Source organism: Chlamydotis macqueenii, chromosome 1 (genome assembly GCF_036417535.1).
Source record: "Chlamydotis macqueenii isolate bChlMac1 chromosome 1, bChlMac1.mat, whole genome shotgun sequence".
NCBI lineage: Eukaryota > Metazoa > Chordata > Aves > Otidiformes > Otididae > Chlamydotis > Chlamydotis macqueenii.
In genome coordinates, this window is record NC_141556.1 from 57,009,775 (window position 1) to 57,036,953 (window position 27,179).

Here is a 27,179-nt window from a genome sequence, read left to right on the forward strand (position 1 = left end):
CCCAATTGTATTTTTGTGCGCGCACGCGTGCAGAATCGCCGCCTAGCCAGCAAAAGCCATCATGCATGGAAACCCCAGCGTGGCAGCCCACGTCAAAACCTTGCATCTCTCTCCACGCGAGCCCTCAGGCGCAAGCAGGGGGTAACGCACAGGTGCCCGAGGTGGCCCAGCTGCAGAGACAAGCGTGAAAAATGCGCGTGCAGGCCGTGGAAGGGGCAGCACAAGGGGAGCTGCTGGTGTCTGCTTTTCCTTTTTGGAGCAGCAGCTGCGCTAGCACGTTGAATTTTTCCAAATACGTTATATTCGGAAGCGGCTTCCTCCTGAACAGCTGGGATTTGTTAGTGAGCAACTGCAGGGAAAAAATAAATAAATAAAAATGCTCAAATCCATCTTGATAACATGGGGAAGTAGCAAACAAGAGGAATTTTAAGCCACAGTCTGGTATGAACTCTGATGTGTCTGGCAAACACTTGCATGTGGGAGCTCATATCCTTGATCCAATACATCCTGGGGTAGCCCGACTGCAAACCCTGTGCGTTACAGAGACCCCAGGCCAGGGCTGAGTCAGTAATTTACATTACAAAGCAAAGCTTTAATTGATCAAAAGGAGAAATCAATAGTGCAGAGAACAATCCTGATGGTTAACGCTGTGTAGGATTTAACAGCTCTGTTCTCAGTTTTTCCATATGCTTTTTTTTCCTCCTTTTTTTTTTTTTTAATGTGAAGAAACAACTTACAGCAGGAATTGGGAGTTTTCAGAACATGGAAGAGGTCATTGGAGATTTCAGCTGACACTTGAGAAAGGCTCAGAAGTTATTAGGGCCAGGGAAATAGCCAACAGAAAGAGTCATTCTTCTAAATCACCTGGCAGGAAAGTAAACACAGGAGTGCTGCCGAGGTCACTCTTAACATCCCAGCAGGATTACAAAGAGGTAATCCAGCCCTGCCCCAACTACCACGCCAGGCTGTCTACAGACCGCGGAAGGCAACCCAACCCACAGTTCACATGCCACGCTTCAGCGGATTTCACAAACACACGAACTGTACATTTCCTTAACAGCAGCCGTTCTAGCTCCAGAGCAAATTCCTGGGGCTTGGGGCAAGTGCAAGTCACCTTCTACCTGTGGTCACCCTGGACGGCACCGTGTCCCAGAGAGAAGGGAAAGCTGCTGTACAATCCAGACCCAAGGTGTCACATGCTCTTCTCCAGCTTTGAGCCACAGTCCCCTTGGTGTGCGACATCACTCCAAACTCCCTCTCCTTCCCTTCTACGTCCCCCCTCCCAAACCCAACCATGGCTCTAGAGGACGTAACTCCCAAACCAGAACAAGAAATGCTTTGTGCTTCGCACATGGCACCACTTGGACAGTTTGGATGAGGGACACATCAGGCTAGTGCCATTAGCTATAGCGGCTGGTGGCCATCAGCATTGTTCTCATGTTCCTCCATGAAGCCTCAGGCACTAGTTTACTCTTCCCCCTCTCACTTCTGGCATGAGGAATCTACGTACTCACCCATTGCCGGGTTGCCAGTTTTCTGGTGTGGGTTTTTGGCCACACAGGCCTCTTCTCCCTTTGTCATTTCCTCACCAGTACACATGTGGCAAGGGGAGGGGCCTGGCTGCCAAGGGCAGAACAGCCACATTTCTACGGACACTTGAGGACAGAGACCAGCATGCTGCCTAGGCTCACTCCCAGTTTTGCCACCAGCATTCCTCAACCATGCAAACCTTTTTTTTTTTTTCTCCCCTTTTCCCTTTGCTGAAGACATCCCTGCTAAAAAAAAAAAACCCATATACTGAGGTCCCACAAAGAAAGGCAATTAACTGCTGATGACTGCGGCAGCCTTGAGGTAAAGGGCAGCCTCTGCCGCTCCCAACCCAGAGAGGCCACACACATACAGCAAGGGCATTAGAGCATTTCATACTCCCCTGAGCTATCGCAATTCAGATCGGCACATTCAGCAGACAATGGAACGAGCCATTCCTGCTCTGGCTGGTTCTGTGTCACCACAGAAATGGCTCCTAGCTATTCCCTTTCCTAAGCACCAGCAGATTTCAATATCCTTTAAGCAACAGGAATGATCTCCCCTTTTCCCAGCTGGTACTGGTATTAGCGTAGTTGCCATTAAGTTTCAAATAAGTCACAATTTTTTTTTTCTTTGCAAAATAAATTCATAAACATTTATTCGTAAGGTTACCAAATTTCACCTGGCACAGGCACCAAACAAAAACTACCCCTGCATTCAGGTGTGGCACGGGATAAGAAACACATGAGGCAAGACGAAACCACGTCTCCGTGGAAAAAGGATTTACTGCACAGCAGAAATGCCAGGGCACTGATGCACGAGCGGAAGCAGAGCTCCTAGGCACATAAACTGCCCTGATGCTGTGCCTGTAGCACTCAGCCCCGATTCTCTCCTTTGATAAAGCCAAGTATCAGCTCTGGAAGGGGAGGCCCAAGGACAGAAGTGTTACACGAAATACAGAATCTGACCCCCAGCAGAAGTTTTTAGAGACTCCATGGCATCCAGACACTTAGCTGGAGATCACTGCAGAAATAAACAGGTAGAGCATCTAGTGATCCTGATCAGTGCTCAGGAGGTGAGACAAAAGCTGAGCTGGGCTCACTGCTGGTCAGAGAGCGAAGTAAACAAGGCCCTTGCCCCAACTCAAGGGGCTGCAAAGAGCAGCAGGCCAGATGTGGAGTGTTGTCCCAGCTGCTGGTCCGAGCACTAGTTTCTCCATTAATCTTGGTCGCGGCCCATTTTCCCTGTCAGCCTCCGCCGCTGAGTCTTAGTGGTTCGCCCCGTGCTGGATTTTTGCATTTTCTTGTGTGGGCCTTGCCCACGTTGGGATCGCTTTCCTTTTTTCTTTTTCCGGCTGTGCATGTGCAGCGTGGCAGTAAGAGAAGAGATCCTGTGCAGGGCAGGAAGAGAGAAATGTTTGGGGACCAAAGCCTGCAGGAGCAAGGCGACACCGCAACAGCCAGAGAGCCCTGTGTGGCCCAGCAGGAATGGACGCCAGCCACGGCAATCCCCAGGGGAACTCCACTGTGCTGGGCATCATCCTGACAGGGCAGAAAACTTGTAAGTCCACATGTGCAGTCACAACCAAAATGAACTTTCTGAGCAGGGGGCTTCCCAGCCACCAGACAGTTAAGTAATTCTCCAAATCCCCAAAGAAGCTGTAAATCCTGGATACTGAAAAATGTGGAGAATGACAAAGCTTTAGGTTCTTTTGACCTTCAACCCTAAAGACAAATTCTTCACCCTGCAATACACCCTTCCCTGCAGCATCTGGAAAAGGACCAGGTAAACAGTTCAGGACAAAGCCTGTCCCGCACCGCATCCTTCTCCTCCTCCTGGTGCCGCTGTCACCAGGGATCGAAGCAATGGGAACGGAGTGTCCGGGGCAGGCTTGTGCTCTGCCAGTGCCCTCTGCAGGCTCCTGCCTGCCGACACCCAGGCAGCACAGCATCCTCTCCCTGCAACCACACGGCTGATGGGGGAACGCAGGATCCTCCCGATCAGCTTGCAGAGCCTAGCAGCAAAGAGCTGAATCAATTTATACATACTTTTCAGACAGGAAGGGGTTTCTGGACTTCTTTGGCATTGCTCTTACAGGCTTGTTCACCACCTCTTCCCCTTTCTCTTCTTCTGATCCATCATTTTTTCCCTTAAAAAGAACGCAAAAGAGAAAAAAATCCCTATTAAATCCACATTAAAACAGTCTGTCTTGCTATTCCAGTGTTTCTGCTGCTTTCTTGGTTTCATCCCATTTTATGAACCATCTAGTCAGGGACAAAGCTTTTTTAATTCTCCCCATCCCTTGCTGTCCAAATCTCAAGGTTTTTTATCACAGCCCCTTAGAAAGGGACAACCAGTGAGAAGTCCTATGCTAATCCACCCTAAGATCCAAAAACTTCAGCCTGATCTTAATGGCCATGCAACTGAAGTCTAAACTATGAATTGAAGGTCTTTTTTTTCCCTTAAATTACTATCAAAACCTCTTTAAGTGGATTTTCAGATTAGAGGATGACCTTACAAATGTAAAGGTTAACACAGACACTTCCCCAAAGAGCTCAAATCGAGACCTGAAGATCAATAGGATCAAGTCAATCAGTGCCTGAAAGCTACTATGAAACAAATATGAGATCTTAGTTACAACGTTTTGAGAATAAAAGCAACTACAACCAAAACTGAATGGTTTCCTTATTTGTGGTTCAAGCACAGGATCACAGAAAGGGAATTCTCTCCTCATGCCGGACAGACACAGGAAAGAGGCTGAGGATGGTCCATGCAGCAAAGTCTGAAATCTTGTTGCTTGTGTTGTGTCTGCTTTTAAAATACTACATTCTCCCTATCCAGCCTTGTGACACCTCTCACTTACACAAGGTCAGGTGGGACTACCAAGGGATTCCAGGGAGGTTTGGAGTGAGCTGTTCACATAGGACATTTCGTCAGCTTGAGAGGCCCAACATAAATTGAGGAGGAATGTGAAAGTTATGAGTTTCCCTATTCCTCCCTGCTCCCAGCCAGTTATATGTCTTTGGGCATATTCAGGGAGCACCAGGCCCACCTAGCAAGCCTCAAGAATGTTTACAACTGATACAATCAGAGAAGCAAGAGGCTTTACCACAGGGGTGGTCAGTCCTAGCTGGTGTGCCCCTGAGAGGTCCAGGTCACTGATGGTGGTCACCGTTACAATGTGGTTTGGGTGGTCAATGTTCACAGACTCCGTCCGCGATGTCACCAAATGCTCCAGTTCATCTGCCTCATCTGGGGAGACAAGAAATCCCGCACTGCAAAGTGCCCAGCTTTTCACAAGATACACTCACTTGTTCCTGCAGTGCAACACTGGGGAGAGGCGGGGGGGAACAGCCTTTGCATGCTGACTTAGAAGGCAGAGGGGCTTGAACATTGGCACTATAAGCATGAAGGGCAAGAAGCTGGTGAAGGGTCTGGAGCACAAGTCTTATGAGGAGCGGCTGAGGGAACTGGGATTGTTCAGTCTAGAGAAGAGGAGGCTGAGGGCAGACCTCATTGCTCTCTACAATTTACCTGAAAGGGGGTTGTAGGGAGGTGAGTGTTGGTCTCTTCTCCCAAGTAATTAGTGACAGGACAAGAGGAAATGGCCTCAAGTTGCAGCAAGGGAGGTTTAGATTGGATATTAGGAAAAATTTCTTTACTGAAAGAGTGGTCAGGCACTGAAAGAGGCTGCCCAAAGAAGTGCTGGAGTCACCATCCCTGGAGGTGTTCAAAGAACATCCAGACATGGCACTTCAGGACATGGTTTAGTGGACATGGAGGTGTTAGGTTGACAGTTGGACTTGATGATCTTGGATCTTTCCCAACTTTAAAGATTCTATGATTTTATGATCCTTCTCCCAGCAGAGGGGACTGGTTAACGCATCAGAGACATTCTCTTTCTTGTTCCTTTCTGTAAAGCCCACCTGACTCCCCTTCCCACCAGGGCCAGAAGGCTGAGGGGCTCAGATCGCTGCTCAGCTTCCCCGGGGGACAAGAGAAGGCTGAGAAGCCCATGTTGTGGGACGGTGTCAGAGCATCGCTGCTCCACCTCCGATCGCCCAGCCACGGCAGTCGGACCACGGGCCCCCACCTCCCGCAGCCGCCCCGGCGCCCGTGACCGGCCAGCACCTACCCAGGGCCTCCTCCCTCTCGCTCAGCATCTTCAGGTACTCCTGGTGCCGCTGCGGGACGGAAACAGCTCATGCGGCGCCTCTGCGGGGACCGGGACGGCCCCGTCCCCCTGCAAGTGGGCCAGGGGAAGCCCGAAGACCCCTCCCGCCCCGCCATGGCGGCGGGGGGGAACCCTTCTTCCGCGGAGGGCTGGGTGGGGGGGGGGGATACCTCCTCCTTCATCTTCCTCTGCTCCTCCTTCAGCTTCCGCTTGATCTCCTCCAGCGCCGCCTTCCTCCGCTCCACCTTCCGCTTGTGGAAGCCGGTGAGGTACTCCCTGCCGCCGGCAACACAGAACCCCCCGTCGGGCTTTCAGTGCCCCCCCTCACCGAGGGATGCCTTCCCCCTCAGCGCCTCCGGAGCCCGCCCGGCCTCACCTCCGCTTCTCCTCGTCGAAAGTCACCACCAGCCGCCCCTCACGGGCCCCCAGACCCTTCTTCTTCTTCTTGCGGCCCATGGCGGTTCCACGCTTCTGCCGCCACCGCCCGCCCCTTCCGCCGCCGCCCGGCCGTGAGGGCCGGCCCCCTGCTCCGCCCGCCATTTTGTGTCACCGGCGCATCGCCGGCGGTGGTGGGAGTGAGGGTACGCCAAGACAGCTGCCATGACTGTCGGGGTGGCTTGAAGGAGCAGAGTGGGGCCAGCATCGGGTCCTCCTGTCCCACGGGTGTGTGGGACCTGTGTGCAGTCCCTTGCCCGCTTCTGATGCCCATTCTCCCCTCAGGCTGGGGCAGGAGGGAGAAGCCACCATCGTGGCCCTAGCATCCAGTAGCACCCGATCTCTCGCCCTAAGACCCGCTCTGCCTTTCCTCCGAGTATTTTACATCAGCATCTCATCAATAAACGTCGTTCCTCCAAATACTTAACATTTGCATTTCTTCAATAACGGTCTTAGAGTTTATTTCAAGCTATGGTCATTGCTTAGTGTCAGTGGCAACTGTGCTGCTCCCTTTAGCTGGGGGAGGCAAGTGGAGGGATTGGTCTTGCCTCTCACACCGAGCGTCCCAAGATGCAGGACCTGGACAAACAGCTGTGGTTTCCTGTAGTCAATGGTGGAGAGAGGTACCAGCATCAGTTGGTGGGGGTTTCAGGATGGCCATGTTCTTGTCTGCTGGCTTGAGTGACTTTGCCTGAACTCTTGAACCTTTCTCGCCTTCAGTCCTGGATGTAAGGTTTGTGTGGTGGCCAGCTGACTTTGGTGGAAGCTGATGAAGTGCTACCATGGCCAAAGCCAACCCCCTCCAGCCCACAGAGCATGACAAGTTGTGACAAGTCCTGACACAGTGGCTGCTTGTCCAGCGCTGCTTTGCCTTTATCGCCTTGCTTGCTGCTTGTGCTCTTTTCCTGGCCTGTCCTTTCACCAGCAGAAATGCGGAAAAACCAGTTCTGTGGTTAATTGCTGCACTTCCCTCCACGCCCATGGGGCAGGTCTCCTCCTCCTCATTTACGGTCTGGGTGCACTTCAGCCTCTTCATCCCTGCCTGTGCTGAGCAGGCTCAGGTGTGCTGTCAGGCCTCTGTGCTTCTTTCATTAACCTTGCAGCTTCTCCTGCATTCCCCTTTTGCCTCTACCTACAAGAGCTTCTGGCTCTTTGGTAGCTCCTTCTCCCTTGGGTGACCCAGCAGGTTGGCCCACAGGTGCAGGCAGCTGCCCTCCTGGCCCTGCCCTGCCCTGCCCGGAGGGATAGCATTTGGATGTGATGGCTGGAGGCAACGAGAGGAGTGTGAAGGCCCTGAAGGAGGTGTGGAGAAGAGCGGAAAACTCTTTGTGTGCAGACTGTGGGAAGCCAGGTGAGTCCCATAGGGCTGCTGGAGAAAGAGTCAGAAGCAGGGAGTTGGGGCTGGTCTTTCACAGCAGTTTGGTGCTGGCTATCTGGCTGCATAGGAGCCTGTGGCAGAGATGGAGGAGAGGCATTGCTCTGCCTGGATATTTGCTTCCTCTCCCTGGAGGTGAGTTGGCAAGGGTGGAGGAAGGAGAAGCTGCCACAGCGCTGGTGGGAAGAAGGACAGGGACACAGTAGCGCCAGATGAGCAAGGGCTGTGTAGCTGCAGCAGTGTGGGTTGTAGTCATGTCAGATCTCAAATACAAATCAAGGTCATGCCCAGTCAGGACCTGACAGGAAAGCTCCTGGTGAAATCCTAACTGCTCCAGAAAGAAGTCATGATTCAGGAGGGCATTGTCTCCTCTGTGACTCAGCTCTGAACTGACAACCTGCCACAGGCACCTTGGAGATTTCTTTTACTGAAGGGTTTGCCCTCTCAAAAGGGTGCCCAGTTTGAGGTCCTGCAAGCGCTGCTAAAAACACCCGTTGTACCCCTCCTGAAAGGGGCGCATGTAGTGTACCACCTAAGCCAAAGTAAGACTGAGTTAATTAATACCATTCACCTTCTTAAATGCTCCCTGGAGAATTTTGAATTCAAGGCCATTTTCCACTTCCTGAGCTAAATACCGTTTGGGGTTTGTTGGAGTCTTTTCCCAGAGGTGGTTTCAGTTTCATCTTGGGTGAGCTTTATACAAAAGGAGTTCGCAGAACACTTCAGAGTTTTTCAAGGTTCAGGTCAATAGAGATTCAGATGAGGTGGTTGAAGCAGAGGGAATGAGGGATTAATAGCTATGCCTTTTCCTGACTGTTGCTTGGGTGTTAATTAATCAGCTCAGATGAAACTATGGTCACCCAGCTTTCTGTTTCTCCAGACTATGTTCTCGGTTGAGGCATATCTTCCAGGGCAATTTATCACCTCTAGTCATACTCCTTGTTATACCCTCAGATCCTGACTGGGCATCCTCTACTTTGGGTGTCTTTATATGCCTCAGCTGCTCAGGAATTCACCGCAACATCCCTAGCATCAGCAAAGTCAAATCCCTGAAGATGGACCAGTGGGATGATGCTCAGGTGCAGGTGAGATCTTTATCTCCACCAGTACGTCAGGTGGGGAAATGGGAAATGTCCTGGGAAAATCAGCCCTTTGGCCTCACAGAGTTGGAGATTTAATCTGATACGTGGTCCCTTTGCTACTCATGCTGTGAATACTCAAGTGGGGATAACTCCCCGTAACCCACTGGCAGAGGGAGGATGAACTTGCCTTGTATGTCTCCCCATGTCCTGTTACTTTATGGCTAATACAGAGCTCTTGCAATGTATCTTGCCAAGGCTCAGGGTCTTTGTCACCCCAGGTTACTCATTTCTCATTCACCAGCACTATCTGGCCTCAATATCTCCCCTTGGTTTCGACAGTCCGAGGGGAAAATCTTGGACAATTCTGTGCTCTGAGAAGAGTTTCCATATATAATGTGATCTCTTGAGAAAAATGGCATTTATGGGAACTTGACTTCTCCCTGTTACACCCCCTTCAACCCATTAATCTTCAGGGGACTGAAAAAATTTTCCAGAAATCCAAAGAAAATAATCTGTATCTCGCTGCTCTTTGGAGAAGAGCGTAGAAGAAATGTCCTCCCAGACGGCATTGCAGAGCTGTCATTGAACCCAGTCTTCCCAGAGATGTGGGGCATGGTAGCAAATCCGCTGAATGTGTGCGCACCCGGCCCCACGGAAGTGACATTTATGGCATTCTGTTGGTTCAGGTGCAATCAGTGTAACTTCTGAGAGTACCAAGACCTTTGAAACCCACCTTTCCCTAGCCAGACTTTGCTGGGGTGTTGCAATGGACAGGAAGGAGAATGCTCTGTTAGAGCTCAGTGTGCATCTAGCCCTGTAGTGGGTCAGGGAAGAAAAAAGTCCAACGTGAGTGTGCATCAAAGGGAAGGCACTAACTCTCCGTCTAACTCTGCAGTTTCTGGCCAAGCATGGGAATGCTGTGACTAAAGCCACATACGAAGCTCACATCCCTATTTACTATTACCAGCCAACCTACAATGACTGCCAGTAAGTTGCTGCATGCAGAAGAAAAGGGGGAAGGGCAGTTCTGGGTTCCTCTAGTCCATTTCTGAGCTACCTGTCACTTCTCTCCCCAGAGTGCTGAGAGAACAGTGGATACGGGCCAAATATGAGCGCAAAGAGTTCACCGAGCCGGGAAAACAGCTGCCATATTCTGATGGTAAGAGCAGAGCGCAACATCAAAATATCTTGCCTGTTGCCTTCGCAGGAAGCTTATGAACACCATGAGGAGAAAGCTTATAGTGTCAGTGTCAGTGGCAAATTCCACACGTACTCCTGAGAGCCTGGCTGGTACTTACAGAACATTGTTTTGGGGCAATTTAAATTGTGAGCAGTGTAGGCTGGCACTGCCACGGATTGCTTCCAGGCCTGGTATTACCAGCTGGCATTGCTCAAAGGCATTTGCTGTCCTGGTGAGGCAGACCTCTGCAGTAAGGAATTTCTGTCCTGCTGCATGCCACCCCCTCCAACCACAAAATTGTCTTTGAAATGTCACCACCAGTGCTGTGCCACAAGGTGCTGGAGCCCAAGGGCCTGCAGAGTCAAGTGGGAAGAGTTCTGGTGCCACGCCAGGGTCTGTGTGGGCTGGGACTTTGGTGTTCACCAGAGAGATGGCTCACATTATCAGAGGCAGTAGTGGGAGCCAGACTAGGAGGTGGGAAGCATCTGGGAATGTCTTGATTACTGGGCCAGCAAACCCAGGAGCACCACCATCTTCAGCTGAAAGTAGAGGTGAGACCTCTCCTTCTCAGGTGTTTGTTCTCAGCAATAGTTCACCACGTGCATTATCCCAGAGGTGTGGTTGGGACCCCAGGCTGTGTGCAGCTCTCTGGTGCCTAATGTGTGTGTGGAGGGATGCTCTTAAAAGTGGCTTTTCTGCTCCTAGGTGTGAAGGAAGGCATCCTCTGGAAGCGAGGCCGAGACAATGGGCAGTTCCTACCCCGCAAGTTCCTCTTGTCTGAAAGAGAGGGATGTCTGAAGTATTTCAGCAAGCAGGATGTGAGTATGGTGGTCAACTCCCACCTCAGTGCGTACTCCACCCAGGGCAGCGGGGTCACAGGGGCAACAGAAACATGAGCAAGCGTGTTTCTGAGCTTGCTCATCCCAAGCCAGAGATGATAACAGAGAAACATGGCACTGAGGAGAGGTGTCCCCTTCCTACTGTCAGGGTGACATTTTTCCCCATCCCTCCCTCACACCCTTCCCTCACTGCTGATAAAAGGGCTGAGCTTTCACTTCACCCCTATCCATTTGCCTGGCTGTGTAATCCTGCAGCACCCCTGGAAACAGCCCCACCCCACTGTCAGGCAAGTTGACAAAAACCCGTTCTTTGGTTTGTTTTGAGGAAGGCTACTCTTCTGCTAGTTCATCTCCCCAAAATGAATGGGGCAAGTGCTAATACACTGTCACAAGGGAAGGAACGGCTTGGGGTAGGGAGGAGCCGGAGTGGGGTCTTTCCTTTTGGGGTCACTTAGCCTTTAGACTGGCTCAGCTGTAAAGTCAGATGCACTCTCAGTGTCTCACTGGCAGTACCAGAATAGGCACAGCTTAAATCCAAATTGGAGGGGCTGGTTCACTGTTTGGGCTCGAGCATGCCACACAGTGAAGGGGGTATGTGCTACAACAGTTTTGTTTGAAGGGGAAGTTAATACCTTTTAACACCCTCTAACCCTGTCTTACCCCACTAAGTCAGTAGCTCAGGTCTCTTTCCCACTAGGATTATTTGTGCATGACCAATGCCATTCTGTTTTCAGGCCAAAGAACCCAAAATCAGTATTAAAATAGATGTCATCAATGCTACGTTCCAGCCAGTGAAGATTGGGAACCCCAATGGCCTGCAGATCACCTATCTCAAAGACAACAAGACCCGGAATATATTTGTCTACCACGAAAGTGGAAAGGTATCTGGTTTTAGCATCAACCATTGCAAAGCAGTTGAGGTGATCTGAGAAGCTGCTGGTATTAAAAAGTCTGAAGCATGGGTGGGACGGGGTGGATGTGTGTGTTGCTGTAGGTAACAGGGTGGGGGTTCTGGCTCTGTGTTTATGTGTCTGTGAGAGAGTTTTGCTGCAGGGCACAGGGCAGGAGCTGAGTCAATTTGTGTGGAAGGAGCTGCCGTAGATGTGCAGATGTGCTGCCCGCACATGTGGGGAATGGGGCAGCCGTGCTGGCTGTGTGTGTGTGAGAGAGATGCTCTAGGTTCTGGGGAGGGAGAGCTGGCTGTGTTTGTAGTTAACGTAGGGTTGGGTGCGGCTGGGTGAATTTAAACAGCTCGCTGTTGCTCTGGCTAAGCTTTCTGTCCTGTCCTTTTCCGTTCTCAGGAGGTCGTAGACTGGTTCAACGCCATTCGCTCGGTGCAGTTCCATTATCTGAAGGTAGCATTTCCCATTGCCAGCGATAATGAGGTAAGGCAGCGCTAGAGCAGAGTGCCGAGTCTCCCACTGGTACTCAGTTACGTGATAAAAGAGCCCATTTCCTACCATTAGATCCCCAGGTCCAGAAGTGGAAATTGCAGTGTTTAGGTAGAGGGACGAGAGTCTGTGTAAAAGGGTCTGTGATGGCCAGAGAACAACTGCTCTCTGCTGTTTCTGCGTACTTTGGAGGCAGAAGTGACTCCTGGCTAGGCAGTTCTGCAAACATGAATTTGAAAGGCGGCTGAATTTGAAGGAATAGAAGGACGGGTGAGAAGCGAAAGGGAATAGCAAATAAATGTGTCTAAATGAGCATTACTCTTGCCTTTTTGTCAGATTAAAAATCGGCTGACAAGAAACTTCCTGAAGGAGGGATACATGGAGAAGACTGGTCCCAAGGTGAGCTGCTGTGGGAGAAAAAAAATCTTAACAGGGACCTGCCAGAAGGCCACTGACGTTCCCTACTTCAATGTTTTTCTCCTGCTGTTTCCCCGTTCCCCCTGACTCTTTAGACACCCGTGGGAACAGTGTGTGTGCACCAAGGGAGGGGAGAATAAAAGGAAGGGGAAGGACACATGTGAAAGTAGATGAAGCCAGAGTCCCTGCTTTCACCCAGAACAACAGATCCCTCTGCATGTGTCTGTGTGTGCGTGACCTTACAGGTATTTAGTGTCTAGATTTCTCCTGTCTCAACTCTGGGGTCCTCCACAGAAGTCCAAGAGTTGGGGACAGCAGTGGGGACTAAAAAACCCGATAATGATCCCCACTCTCAGTTCAGAAAGGGTGAGGAGGAGGTTGCTGTTAAGGCATGGGCTTGGTTCAAGTGGTTGGGATGAATTTTGGGTATCCATTTGCACTGCTCACAGCAGAGGGCACTGTCCCCTTACATATGTCACCTCTTCCCTTCACAGCAGAGAGAGGCTTTTAAGAAGCGCTGGTTCACGCTGGATCACCGCAGGCTCATGTACTTCAAAGACCCTTTGGTGAGGGGGAGATCTGACCTCTGGTAGCTGCAGGCCACAGTGCTGAGGGCAGGGTCAAAGTGCAGCCAGAGCCTTTGCTCTGCAGTAAGGGATGCTTGAAGGTTCCCCAGCTGCTCTGAATGGACTCTGGGTCTTCCCCTTTCCATCTCACTTAGTTCATCCCATGCTTTCTGTGTTCATTTCACTGCCTGCAGACAATGGGAACAAGGACGGCAGCGGTGTAAAGATGGTGATGGCAAGGAGACTGACATGGGGGGGGGGGGTGTGACATGGAGAGATGGGAGCAGCAATCTTTCTCTCTGCTCTCTTGAGGTCTACAGTCTTAAATTTTTCTTTGCGCTGCTGCCTTTGAGCATAGCCTCCCTGCTCTTCTGAATCCCCTGACCACTTTCAGATCTTTTTGCTGCTACATCCCGAATCCTCACCCACTCTCCTCCTGTCCTTAGATGCACTGCTATTATTCCCTGGTTCTTCTGGGATTCTGTAAATCCCTCTCTTTCCTTCCTGATGTGCAGGATGCATTTGCTAAGGGTGAGGTGTTTGTGGGCAGCAGAGAGAATGGCTATAGCGTCCAGAAGGGATTGCCTTCGGGGACACAGGGCAACTTCTCTTGGCACTACGGCCTCACCATTGTCACCCCTGACCGGGAATACCTCTTCACCTGCGAGACAGAGACTGACCAGCTGGACTGGATTGCAGCCTTCACTAGCGTAATCAACCAGGCCATGACACCACAGGAATATGCAAGTAAGTGTCTGGATGCTGTTTCCTTCCCCTCCTGGCACTACGGTTCAGAGTATTGCCCTAATGTTCCACCTTTTTCCTTCACTACAGTTGAAGCCTACTTCAAGTTTAAATCCTAGGAGGCTGTGTGGGAACCTCACTATGACTCAACTCTACCTGGTCATCTTGGGTGGGCTGTCAGGAGAGAAGAGGAGATTGACATCAGAGAAACACAGTGCTCTTGAAGCACCCTTTGAAGCACTTTTTTTTTTTCCCCCATAGATGGTCCACTTTGTTCTGGGGGCCGAATTAAGCTGCTGACTTTCAAGTGCAAGATTTTGTGAGTGAATACTCAGCACAACTTGTCACTGTTAAATTGCTGTGATCTGACTGGATGCTGGCAGACCTTGCCTGTCAGTCAGGCCTTGAAAACTTAACACTTGCTGTGTTGGACATGGGACCTAGCATCGCTCCTGCATGAAACTGCAGACAGTCACCTACCTTAGGCAAGAAAACAGCTGCCTGACTGGAGCTACATCCCAGCGGGTTGCATGGGCTGCTGGACTAGGAGAGACTTTTCCTTTACAAGAAATGGCTTCTCTGCTGGTGACAGAGATGAGAAACATCTAGATCTGATCAGTTGAAGCTGTAGTTGAGAAAGGTCACTTAAAAGATGTAATTTAATAGCCAAATGTGAGGCCTGTTTCCTCCTGCTGTGTATGGGCTCAAAAGCTTTTTCAGGCCACATTTGTGTAGAGACCTTCCTCCAATTCCTACAGAGAAGATTAAGCGACCAGCTCAAAACAAATGTGTGTATACATCTGTGTATGTGGATACTGTGTGTGTGCATATAACAAAAAAATGGTGGGAGGTGGAGTACTGCCCTAGGGAAGATACTGTGAGGGATGTTCATGCCACTGGAGTTCAGCTGTCAAATTTGAGTCTCTAGTCAAATCAATGGAGAGAGGTTGGGTCCTGCAGAGAGCAGCTTATGGCATGTCTGATAGAGAGTTCAGACTCTCTGTTGTCTTTACTGGAGTCTAGGTGTTGATATCTGAAGATAGTAATACATGGATGTCTGCTCCCTCATTCTCTGCATGTTGAAGGCCCGGTACTGTCATTCTGCCCTACACATTACATATGTATTATGTTGTACATGACAAATACATATAATTTTATGCTGTAGTATAACAGGAAAGTTTGTATGTTCATGCCCTTCTAGTAACAGTTAGCCCTAACCACTCGATCAACCCGTGATTCATATCAAACATCATCTCTTAAAGCTCTCCAGGGAGAGCTGCGTTTCACATGCTGGAAAGACCGGCTGAGTTCTGCTGATGACTGTAGCATCTGATGTGTTTGCAGTGTTACGCGGGCAGTGTGAGAGTAGGCATTCTGTGTGTTAAGGGGAGCTAAATGGAATTAATGAGGCAACCAGTATTTTAATTAGCTCCTAAAGACATGAGTAAAAAAATCCTATTGTAATTTATTTAACTTCCTAAACGAACTGAGCTGCTAACTGCTAAGGCATGAGGTCATTTCTTGAAAAAAAGAATAGCTATTCAGAGCAAGGAGGCATGGCTGTTCATTGCATTTTGCAGAGCATATGGATTGTGAATCTTCGCATCTGAGCCAAATGGGCAAAGTCATGGTCCCCTTCTGCTTCTCTGGGGACTCCTCTTTGTGCTGAGACCACCACAACCAGTTGGGAGCATCAACTTCCTGGATGAGAAGCAGCATCACTCATCATGCTGCTATGGCACAATGGAACATTCCACCCAAAAGTATATTTTCACTGCAGTTTGCTGATCTCTCCCAGTTAGAAGCATGACTGTCTTAAAAACCGGAAGCTATTGCAAAGCTTGTGTTCCAAAACAAAGTGCCTTTTGGTTCTGATAGCATGAAAATGGGGCAGTCCATTAAAAAAAAAAAAAAAAAAAAAAGCTCAAGCCCCATCAGCTCTTCTCTGGGAAGACGAGTAGGGAGAGCGACCCAGACATGCCAAGAGCTGACAAAGATAACCCAGAGGGAGGCCTCCCAGGTTGCCTCCATCAATGCCCTGTGTGCTTTATGCTCACTCCTGTGGTGTGGAGCACATTGCTCAGAAAGGTGCTTGGATCCTACTGCAGCAAGGGCAGTTCCAATGGGATTCTTCCTTCTCCTGTTTGCTGCTGAGTTATTGCTGCTGGAGATGAGTGGAGGCATTTGGCTTGGCCACGGTGAAGTTAATGTACTGACAATGCCAATGAGCGTGGCTGGAGTGGCCTGAAAAAAACCCTGTGAACTAACAACAGAGCACATTTAGTAATGGCACACCTGTCTCTGCTCTGCAAATTCTGTCCCACCACATCTGTTCCCTAAGATGAATGAGGCTTGGATGTGGGCAACGAAAGAGGAGGGTAGCAGCGTTGGGGGCAGAAGTGTGGGAGCATAGGTGTCATGCAGTGATGCCCCGCTAGAAGGCAATGGTGCCTACCTAACAGGCTTCTGCTCCCTGCTGTGAGGTGAGGCAGCAGTCCTGGGGGTTCAAGGGAAGGATGGGGAAAGCTTAGAGAAGGAGGATGGTCTTTGGGGAGAGGGAGGAAAGAATGGATCTAAAATATGCATCCCTTTGACTCTAGGAGCTTGCTGCTGACTTAGGGGACAAGGGTGGAACAGGGCCAGGTCACAGAAAATGTGAGATATCCTACCATCTCGTGGGCTTACGTGCAAACTGGGGATTCCATCCATTGTCTACACCTCAAAGGGTCCTGATGTCCTTGGAAGGGAGGGGGAGACAGGCCCTCTCAGCCTGGCTTGGCTAAGGGCCAGGGAGGGCAGTGTGGCAGCTCCCTGCCTATTGCATGTTCAGGGCTGTCCTGTGTTTCCCTTCTAAAGCCATGGTGCGATGCTTTCCCCCTCCGTGCCACATTAGGGAGTCTTGGCTTTCAGCTATATCCTCTTTCAAATGAATAAAACTGTGCCAGGGGAAATGAGAAAAAGACAGGGAAAAAAAGTACAAGAAGAATGAGGGAGCCAGAGGAAGGCACTGGGGAAGAAGGAGTATGTCTGCAAGAAAGAGGAGGAAGGCAGCACGGCTCCTCAGCTAGTGGCTAAGAGCCCAGTATAAACTGGGACTGCGTTCACACTGGTGTGTGAAGCTGTGAGTCAGACACATTCCTCAGTGCAGTGGGCAAGGCAATTCTCTAGGGGCTGGTTTGGGGGGGGACAAAGCCCACCTCCACAGAATTTCTCTAAGCAGAGAGGACACAGATCTGGGAGAAGGAGAAATCCACTTGTCCGCTGAGTCTGCTGGTTTCCGTGGGCCCAGCAAATGCTGGAGAAACTAAAAGTGAGGAGCTGCTGAAGACCAGAGACTTTTCCTCCTGGCTGGCAGAGGTTATTTTGCACCTATCATCTGTCTTGAAGGGGAGGGAGGTGTCTGCTTCTCAGCCCTTTGGCTGTTAAGGAAAGCTACCGGACAGCGCTTGTGATGGACAAGATCAGCAAAATGGACTGGGCGGCTGGAGGTGAGGAATAGATTTCTCCACTGAGCTCTCACCATTCTTCCCTCTTGTGTTAAGGCTAGACTTATCCCATACAGCGAGGTGGAAAGGCAGAGAGAAAGAACAGGTCTCTGACAGTCTGACTTGCTCTTGCTTGCCCTACGCAAAGATGTCTTGTGATCCTTCCACCATCAGTGCAAGGCCTGGAGAGGATCCCGAAGGTGGCTACTTCTCTGAGGAAAGCAGTGGTGGGGGTGACGACAGTAGTGTCCTGGGAGGGGACAGCCCAGTCACAGGGCCGTTGGGTGCAGTGCTGCTGGTCATGTGCCTCACTGGGACGGCAGGAAACATCTACACGGTGGTGGTGGCCTCTGGCAGGGTGGCGGGCCGCTCAGCGGGTTCCTTGGGAGTCTATGTGATCAACCTCGCCCTGGCTGACCTTCTGTACCTCTCCACCATCCCCTTTGTGGTCTGCACCTACTTTGCCCATGATTGGTTCTTCGGGGATGTGGGCTGCAGGCTTTTGCTCAGCCTGGACCTCCTCACCATGCATGCCAGCATCTTCTTTCTGACTGCCATGAGCCTGGAGAGGTACTGGGCGGTGGCCAGGCCGCTGCGGGCCAGGTGGGCCGGCAATGCTTACCGCAAGCTGGCCAGTGCCGTCCTCTGGATCCTCTCACTCCTGCTGACGGCACCCATGATGGCGATGACTCAGCTGCGGGAGGGGGATGGCCCCCACAAGCGCATCTGTGTCCCCACTTGGACGCCGGTGGCCTTCCGACTCTACCTGACGGTGCTCTTCACCACCAGCGTCCTGGCACCTGGCGTGGTGCTGGGCATCGTCTACACCCGTCTGGCCCATGCGTACTGGTCCTCCGCCTGGGGCTCGGGGCTGCCAGTGGCTGGCCGGGCCCCCACCTGGCAGCTCTTCTCCAGGATCTTCACCATTGTGGTGGTCTATTGGGCCTGCTTCCTCCCCTTCTGGGCCTGGCAGCTGGCCAGGCTGTACTGGGGTGAGGGGCTGGGCATCGGCCCCACCGCCCAGGCCTACCTCAACTTTGGTGTCACCTGCCTGGCCTATGGCAACAGCTGTGTCAACCCCTTCCTCTACACCCTGCTCGCCGGCAGCTACCGCCGGCGCCCTGGCTGCAGCAGGTTGGGGACAGCACGGTCTCCGGCATCCTTCCAGGAGGCCACAGGGGCCCCAGTGGGAGGCCATAGCATCCCCCCAGCTTTCCAGGAATCAATGGGTTCTAGGGGGAAAAGTGAGGGGTGAACAGCACCCCATGTTGGGAACATCTCCTACCCTCTGGCTGGGGTCTGGTCAAGAAATAAACGCACATCACCTTCCATGACAGCGTGCAGTGCCTTCTATCATCGTTGTTGTGGTGCTTTCCCCTTCATTACTTCCCCTTTGCAAAGCCACTCAGCCTCCTCAGCTCAGGGGAGGATGCTTGTCTTGGGGATCTTGACTCCATCCTCAGGTCCTTCAGCACTCCACACCAGCCTCCATCTTGTGCAAGGCCAGGGAGTGGGTGGAAGGGAGCAATTAACCTCGATATGTCTAAATTATACCACCAAAGAGCCCTCACCTCCTCACTAGCAACAGGCTGAGCTATAACAAAGTCAGGACAACAGTGAGTCACAGATTTCACAGGACCAGTGAGTCACTTCAAGAAGCAGCCACGCTAGCAGGAGACCTGAATAAGATTCATCCTCTTGTGGTAAAGCTCACACTCAACTTTCTTTCCCCACCCTCCACAAAAAAAAAAAAAAAAAAAAAAAAAAAATCTTTCAAGAGGCTTTCTAAAAAAAGACTCCACAAGTGCAGTTAAGAGCCATTGTGAGACTGCCCCCAGCTGCTCAGCTTTCAAGATCAGCCCAGCAGAGGAAGCTGCAAGGAGAGCGGTCCACTACATGTCCATCATCACAGCTCACAGAGAGGGCCTTCACCAGCACCATTCCCCTGCTGTGGCTGAGCTAATGCCCAACTCACCTGCATATGAAATGTACCCCAGACTGTGTGAACACCACTGCATAAACGGGGCCAGGTCTCTTGCTTTAGGCCCTCTAGCCTAGTGTGGCTCACTTCTATATGACTAAACTCTCTTCTCATCCTCAGAAAGGATGGCCTTGTCCATATCATGCCATGGGAAGAGTCCCCAAGCTACACTGCCCCTCAGCCACGCCTGTGCACAGAGTGGCAATGTTAGATGTTGTATTTGCTGGTATAGATGTAGCCCTAGAGAGTAAGATGTGATCATCCAGAGGAGACTGGCTTTGAGCAACATGGGGTTTTGAGAGAGATCCAGCTGCAGAGCCTCAGGTTGCTTGTAGACTCTAAGTGTTCCTTGCCTCCCAGCTCAAAAGCCCATCTTAAGCCCTTGTCTCCTACTTGTTTCTCTCTTCCTCCTCAGCCCCCTGATTCCTAGCAGCCAAAGCCTCCCTCTTCACAGGTACCCGAGACACAGGACTTGGCAGAGCCTCATGAATTACAGAGCAAGAACAGGAGGTGCTGCTGCCATAGGAGCAAGTTTCTGTGCTCCAGCTGTTCTGCAACTGCTTAATGGGAGGAATCAGCCCAGCCAAGCCTGCAGGGAGTCCTTGTAGGACGTCAATTTGTTTATGTTTGGTGTTGCTTATAGCCAGGCCTGAAAGTGAGGACCCAAAGATTGGGTCCTTCCATCCTAGGCCTACCTGGTAACTGCTGTGCACTGTGGAAGGGGCAGCTCCCACCTTTCGTGTGCTCACCAGGCACAGCCTGCCCAACAGCAGTAGTCATTGCTGCTAAAGTACTATTAGATTGGCAGGGCTCCCAAGGCAGCTGCTGATGGAAACCTTGGTTCGCACCCTGTGAGAACTGTGCTGTAATATCAAACGTGCCTTATCATCGTCAGTCTCCTCAGTGTAGCCTCAGATGAGACTGAGAAGTGCTCAGGTTCATTTGGGCTAATATGAGTGAAGGGGTAACAAAAGTATAGTGGACACATCCTTCACATCTCACAACCCAGCTGGGCATTGCTACCTCTCCCAGCTCTGGATGGACCACACAGAATAAAACCAGACCCCTCCAGGTTACCAGTGTCACAGGCCACATGAGCTATGGCCCAACAGTATTCATGCTTCTGCAGTTATTGGAAGAAAGGATTTGGATGAAAAGCCCACTGCATGCCCCACCACATCCAGCAAGGCATCCTTTTCTACTGCTGTCTCCATGCAGCAGAGGTCTCAAGAAGACAGAAGAGAGCTGTGTCATGAGTAGAACCAGCCTCTACAGAGGGGTGCAGGCCAAAGCTAACGCTATTGAGGACTTTTCCCTAACTCCATGTCCCACTATTTCTGCCTAGCACAACTCAAAGCTGTCTGAGGCCAGCCATGGATGCTTAGTTTAGGAAGAGAGATTTTATTAAGCCACTCTACTCAGGCAAGGTAAAGCATCAGCCTAGGCCTCAAGAGTGGGTGACTTTGCCTAAGGGACACTTCCACTCACCCCTCCAGTCCCCATGTTTCCTCACAAGACTCTACTTGGGCTTTTCACCTTTTGCCTTCCTAGGCTTTTGCCCCTCACTCTGGTCTCCATCCATGACTAAGGGCCAAGGTTGGCACACCACCAGCCACATATGGTACTCCAGTAAAGTTTGCTACCCTCCTTCCCCCAGCAAGGTGACCAACCCATGTGGACTTGCAGTATGAAACAGATTAGATTTTGACACTGGGTAGACCAAAACTCTTATTTATTGATTGCTTTTTCTGTCTTTGAGATGGATGTGTCAGAGGAAGTTATTCCCAGCTGATGGACTGGAGTGCAAAGTCCCCTTGTGTATCAAAATAGTCAAAGATAGAGAGACCAAGCCGGTTAGGGAATGTGAACTGGTGGCCTGGCAGGTGGACTGTCAGATCATTTTGGTTGACGGTGAAAGCAATCTGCAAGACAAATGGAAAAGTCAAAGAAAGTTTTACCAAGATACCTTCAAGCCTTTCCCCTCCACTGCATGACTACCACCCTCTGCTTTGCAGGGTGAACATGCTCAACAACATAATCTGCTCTTCAACAGCAGAAGCGTTATTCTGGTCTCCCAAGAGACACTCTATTCCCTGCTCAGTTCAATAGTAACACCCCTTTGAGGTAGCTAGAGCTTGCACATTTGATCCCCACCCTCCATCACTGCTCAGAGCCCTGAATGGCAGCACTGGCCAAGCAGAAGAAGCCAGCCACCTCCTGTACAGACAGTCCTAAGACAGCTCCTACAGTTGGGTGTCCTGTGCCAAACATCCTCCCTTCACCAGGGCAGGTACAGAAAGTGCATCCCGGGCCTCACCTCCACTGTGCCCCCCTTCTGGAAAGGGAAGACAGTCTCCCTGTGCTCTGCACCCCACTCTTCCACCTTCTTTGAGTTGCACACAATGGTGTTCACATCACCATGAGCATCAAAACGAGGGTTGAAGTGAAGCCCAAGGTTGGAAGCATCCTTCCCCAGATTCACCACAAAGCTGCAGAGAAAGACATCAAGACCATTTTAACCACTACTATGGAAGCATGTTGCTCATTACCATGAGCATCTCTGGGCCTCTTGCTTCAAGCTGAGGGTAACCAAAGAGAAACCCTTTACAAAAACTGCACAGCTTCCCTAAAAAGATTGTGCTGTGTCAGAAAGGGGTACTCCCCTCTGCTGGGGTGATAGGCCCCCACAGTGCCATCCCTGGGAGAGACACTGCTTAACTTCCACAAAACTTTTAACAGAAGAATGTTTCATCACTTAGCCCTGAACAGGGAATTATCCTGCACCCAAAACAGTTCCCAAGGAGTCAGTTGCTTTTCCCAGACTTCCTTTCAACCCCAAACAGTTAGTTGGTGCTGTACCCTGCTTGACAGCCTTTGCCTTCTCCCCACCCTGCAGGCAGATGAAGTAATGACACCATGTCATTAGCTATCCCAAAGCATCTGCAATGGCAGTTGGAGGAAGCAGCCTCCTAGCCCAGTGTCCACCTTGCCTCCAGGCCTCTTACCCAGATGAGAAGAGAGAAGGCATATTATTTGGCAAGAGAAAGCCTAGAAGGCTTCACTCTGACGCTATCAAACTTCAAAGGCACTGGGAAGAGTTGGGACACGTTTCCTGGAACACCACTAGTGCTTGTACAGCAGCTATGGGTTCCACCTTACCCACCAAGAAGTCCCACCAGCTACAGACCTGCACAAGGGCTGGGGGCTGCTGCAGAGGCTTCCCTGAGTGCCCCAGCCACCCTGATTCCTGTAGAATTAGGAGCTCATTTCTACTTACTCCCACCCATCCACTCACCACCTTCCCTGCTAGCACCTAACAGGCATCTCCACTGGGTGAAGGCAGACTTCAACAGCCTGAGACCCTCTGCTGCAACATGCAGCCTTTCCATTTGCACCATTAGCTGGAGCTGTGGCTCAGAGCATACAAGACCTCCCAGCTGCCTGAGCTACAATCTCCTCCTGCCCAGCAAAGGAAGGCACTGTAATGGTGTCCCTGTTCCTGGGCCATCTTTGTGCAGGGGAGAAGATGTGGCTGTGGGGATGGTCTCAACCCAAATCTCAGTATAGACACTGCACTAGAGAGGATGTGGTCACTGCTAGTGCATGCAGATGGAGCTTCACATCTGCTTTGGCTTAGCCCCTTGGCAGTAGACTGCTGTCTGCAAAGTTTGTTAGGCAATGACTCACTGCAAGCACTGCTGGTATTAACCCCTTCCGAAGCTGCTCCTTCCCCACCCAAGGGAGTGATTCCTTCTGTCCTCCATCAGCAGAAGACAACGGAAGACAACTCAGTACGGTGCCCTGGCAGCACAGTAGAACTTACCTCTTGGCACTTGGTGCAATTTTCCCCTTGACAGTGAGGCGCTGGCCAGGCTTGAGACCCAAGTTGGTGCATACTGGTCCCTGGAGAATATGGAGGCAGAGATGTTAGCCCAGTACCTGCTAGCTCACTTGCTCTGACTTGGCAGCTCTCCCGGCTGCCTTGCAAGACAGTGCATTGCTTTGGACCATTGGAGAGACAAGGAAGCTCCCTTCCCCTAGGGCATTGCACCAGGGACATCCCAGAGAAGTTACTCCAGTCACATGGGACACGTGCTCGATTTCCCAACCTTTCTCCTAAGGCTCACGTCAACATATCTGTATCTCACAACAGTGAGGTGTATCTACCTGCAAGCTCCCATCACACCCACCCTGTTCCAAACACACCAATGTGCCTTGTGGGTCTCACATCATCCCACACAAGCTTGGCTGTGCAGGGATGGAGCCTCCATTCCCTTCCCCAGCTTGGGTTTAAGCCTCAAGCCTTGCCTAGGTCCAGGGGCTCAGGCACATCGCTCCCCAGTACCTGTTTTTTTTTTTTTTGTTATGTTCAGCATTTGCAAGAGCATTCTCCTGCTCCACGCACACACCTTTCCCCATCTTCTCTCTAGGAGAACTAAAATACCCTGGCAAACCCATATGTACTAATTTCCTATCACAGTACAGACAAGGCCCCAAGAATGCTAAGAATCTTTCCCCCATCTCACTTTAATAAATAAGCCTGCACTTGGGACACTCCCTGATTAATAGCCCTCAATCTAATAAAAGATAAATTAATCAAAGAAGCTCAATCACTCTTCTGACACAAACATCTGCCCAGCTGTCCTTGACACTTACAGAACTGTCCTTCTGTACAGCACATTTCCTTACAAGAAAGAGAGAGATAATGATTCAGTGACTCATGAAAACTTCAGCCGGGAAGCAAGCAGCGAGGTCTGCCCAGCAGAGGAGATGCTCAGAGAGCAAGAAACATTACTGCAGCTGCTTCTGCAGAGCAGAGTGGCTGCAAAACAGGTTACCCCAGCTTGGGAGCCAGCCCTTCAAAGAGCCCCCCACATACCTCCCCAAAGGGATCCTCCAGTAGGGAGAGAAAAAAAAAAAAAAAAAAAAAAAAAGAAAACCACTCCTGCCAAAACAAGAAATAGCAGCTACCTCTCTGTAATGGGTGCAGCAGAGATCCTTCTGCCACAGCAGTAGGCACCCAGCTTTAGCAGACCCACAGACACAGGGGCTGATGAGCAGATGGAGGATAGTGCAACCACCCTCACACCAAGCCAACACATTCCCACTCCGTGAGGCATCACCTCTAGCAAAGCTACCCCATCCCTTTCTCTACTCACGCAAGACATGGTGCTGCTCTGCAGGCTGATGCTCCTCTCCACCAAGGTGCAGAAGTCCCAGGCAAGTAACTAAAAGAGCCACACCCTTGCCTTTAAATAGATGGAGAGCTGGGTTGTCCCAGTCCTTCTCCGCCCCACTCGCCAATCAGACTGAGGAAAGGGTGGAAAGGGGTTGGTTTTGGTGGGAGGGAGGGTCTGTCAGGCAGAGCTGCCTCCTCCCACTTTCACCCAGGCTCCTCTCCAGGATACTAAACCCAATCTTCCAAGCAGGCTGCTGGCTGCTCCAGGAGGAGATCCAGCTGTGTGTGGCTGTGAATCCAATGGAAAATAGTTTTACAATGAGTGTTGTACTATCCAAAGCTTTTATCCCACATGGAAAATGGTCAGATGGATTGAGACTTGGGGGGAAGGGTCTGGGAGGAGGACTGGGTTCTTCAGCTCTCGCTAAATCAGGAGCAGGAGAAATATCACTGAGCGCACACAGTACCTCAGAAACTCTTTGTGGTCCACGTGAAACCCCATGAGCAAAGGCCTGAAGCTGGATCCAGGGTTGCCCAGCTGCACTATCAAACCTTGCTGACCCCAAAGGCTGCCTAGCTGCTGACCCAGCCCTTACCATCTAGGTACAGGAACCAAAGGAGAGAAAATAGTCCTTGCTCTGCAGAACCCATAAGATGCTCAAAACCATGCAGTTTGTCTTGGCTGTAGGACACAGCAAGCCAGGAGGAAGCCGTCTTGGAGGGGTGGGGAGGACTTATCCAGGAAAGCTCAGTGCCTGGCTCTTGCACCCACCCTGGGCACACCTGGGGGGGCTGAGGAACAAGGGGATGGAGGCACAAGGCTCTATGACAAACAGCCATAGGATCTGTATATCTTTTTTCTGCCTCCATGTTCTTTTTGTGGCAAGTATGATTCACTTTGGGTGAAAGGATTCCTTTGGAAAAAGTTACCCAATTACTACATGGCTCAACTGTAATTACGCTGAATGAGAAGGGAAAAAATTCAGGCAGTGGGCCAAGCTTGTGGCTTAAAGCTCTCCTTGTCTTGCATATTTGTCTCTAAATCACAAGACGCTCTGTGATTTCCTTAAGAGGCCCAGAACTGAAACTCACTGAAATACTTTTTTCTTCCCTTTCTGTGAGGCCCATCAGTTCCCCATCTCCTGAGGACGTGATAGCCCCCACACCTCTTACTCCTGTAAAGCACAACCCCAGAGGCTGTCAGCAGAGGTAGCAGGGAGCTGAGGAGGACCTGGAAAGGCTCTAACCTTTGGCCATGTCACTGGTAGCCCTGCCACACAAGGGGGCTGGAGTAAAGGCCAAAATGGACTTCTCTGCTCTGACATGCCTGTGCCCTCTTTCCCCCTCTGGAAACCTGCCTCACGATTCAGCTCTTGAGCCTGACCCCTTCCATGTGGTGCAGGGTGAGGAGGAGTGCTCCATACCACCAGGAGAAAAAATAGCTAGAGCCAGCTTCCCTCTGCTTGAAGTGCACATGTAATTAAATAAATTCCTTTCAACAGCAAGATTTTGTGAGACCGAACGCCTCCAAAGGACCCCTAACATCTCTCCAAGGAGATGAGCTACTGCTGGAGCCACGGTCTAGTGTGTTGCAGGGGTCAGAGTAAGAGGGACTGGTCCCTTGCAAGAAATGGTGAATGGGGAAAGGAAATGTGTAGATATTTACTCACTTAGAGCTGGAGATGGGGGAGGTCATTTAAAAGGTCAGGGGTAGGTTCTGTGTTTTCTTCAGCATTTCTGGCAGCTGGGCACTGTAACCCAGCCTTAGCAGCCACCAGTTCCTTGAGTCACACCTGTACAGGGACCTTCCTGCTGAGAAGATCAGAGACCAGCTCATGGATAACAGGTGATAACGAGGGAGGGGGTACCATCCCAGAGCAGACACTGGAAATGCTATTCACATCGAGGAAATTCAGCCTTCAGACTTGAGTCTACCTTGGGCAGCCCATATTTGTCTTTTGGAGCCTTGAATTAAATGTCATTGGCACAACAGGTTAATACTGCAGGCAAGGGGCCCATGGAGTGTCCCACTGCCTGTAGACCACGGGCTACCTCCATCAGTACAATGCCGTTTCTCCCTTACTACCTCTGGATTGGAGCAACCATGATGAGGTGACAAAATCTAAAGCTCCAGGATCAGTGCCCTCACAAGGTCTGGCTGAATTCAGGGGAAGGAATGTCCCTGCTCACCATGATGGCACACCAGACAGGGATGGTATCCCCAGCCACACTGACACCTGCTCCACGACATTGAAGATGCAGAGGTGCTCACCCATTATTTTCAGGAGCAATGTGGTGTAGGAAGAGCCACTGTGGGTTGAGAAGGGCAGTGCCAGCCTGGTAAGAGCTGGCAATCGTCACCTCCTGTCACCTCGTTCCTTATCAGTGTGTGGCAGGTCAGGCAGCTAGGGGACATGCCAGCAGGTTATCAGTCCATCTGATCTACAGAGGATGGAGAGGAGGAAAATGAGATCAGATCATAGCAGATCATAGCAGATCTTGATGGCACGGGCTTGTCCCGCTATATGGGAACTCAGCAGTGGGATAGGGCTCTTCTCCTCCACCCTTTCAGCCAGGCTCTTCCTCACCAGGAGAGCTCTCCTGCATCACATTGCAAATCGTCACTTTGTATTACAGGGAGAGACGCTGATTTGCATTGTGCCTTGGGAAGCAAAAGATCTTCTTTGTCCAAGCCAAAGGGAGTGAGTGGACCTGCTGCTGTTGCTCCAAACAGTGTCCTTGGCCATTCCAAACTCTTGGCCAGAGGGAGTCGCACGTATGGAGATGGGAGTAATGTCTGTGGG

At 50.9% G+C, this 27,179-nt stretch overlaps 4 protein-coding genes across 4 annotated transcripts; 2 read left to right on the top strand and 2 right to left on the bottom strand.

Moving 5' to 3' along the window:
* Window positions 1-560: 560 nt before the first annotated feature.
* On the bottom strand, window positions 561-6,195 carry NOL12 (nucleolar protein 12). The gene is made up of 6 exons (XM_086753247.1): window positions 6,078-6,195; window positions 5,872-5,977; window positions 5,663-5,711; window positions 4,637-4,779; window positions 3,576-3,676; window positions 561-2,917 (listed from the first exon to the last, which is right to left on the bottom strand). Exons 1-6 carry the CDS (start codon window positions 6,155-6,157, stop codon window positions 2,746-2,748), a joined length of 651 nt encoding a protein of 216 aa, XP_086609373.1. The 5' UTR covers window positions 6,158-6,195; the 3' UTR covers window positions 561-2,745.
* Window positions 6,196-7,210: 1,015 nt separating this feature from the next.
* LOC104484706 (arf-GAP with dual PH domain-containing protein 1) lies at window positions 7,211-15,011 on the top strand. Its single transcript, XM_010126867.2, has 11 exons — window positions 7,211-7,487; window positions 8,466-8,596; window positions 9,489-9,580; window positions 9,670-9,752; window positions 10,479-10,591; window positions 11,347-11,493; window positions 11,914-11,997; window positions 12,340-12,402; window positions 12,915-12,986; window positions 13,502-13,733; window positions 13,821-15,011. Exons 1-11 carry the CDS (start codon window positions 7,397-7,399, stop codon window positions 13,847-13,849), a joined length of 1,137 nt encoding a protein of 378 aa, XP_010125169.1. The 5' UTR covers window positions 7,211-7,396; the 3' UTR covers window positions 13,850-15,011.
* A 2,235-nt stretch (window positions 15,012-17,246) lies between these two features.
* LOC104484708 (urotensin-2 receptor-like) lies at window positions 17,247-18,470 on the top strand. Its single transcript, XM_010126869.2, has one exon. It carries the CDS (start codon window positions 17,364-17,366, stop codon window positions 18,468-18,470), a length of 1,107 nt encoding a protein of 368 aa, XP_010125171.2. The 5' UTR covers window positions 17,247-17,363.
* A 2,441-nt stretch (window positions 18,471-20,911) lies between these two features.
* On the bottom strand, window positions 20,912-24,426 carry LGALS1 (galectin 1). The gene is made up of 4 exons (XM_010126868.2): window positions 24,356-24,426; window positions 23,020-23,099; window positions 21,514-21,685; window positions 20,912-21,118 (listed from the first exon to the last, which is right to left on the bottom strand). The coding sequence occupies exons 1-4, from the start codon at window positions 24,362-24,364 to the stop codon at window positions 20,975-20,977; spliced, it is 405 nt and encodes a 134-aa protein (XP_010125170.1). The 5' UTR covers window positions 24,365-24,426; the 3' UTR covers window positions 20,912-20,974.
* Window positions 24,427-27,179: the final 2,753 nt, after the last annotated feature.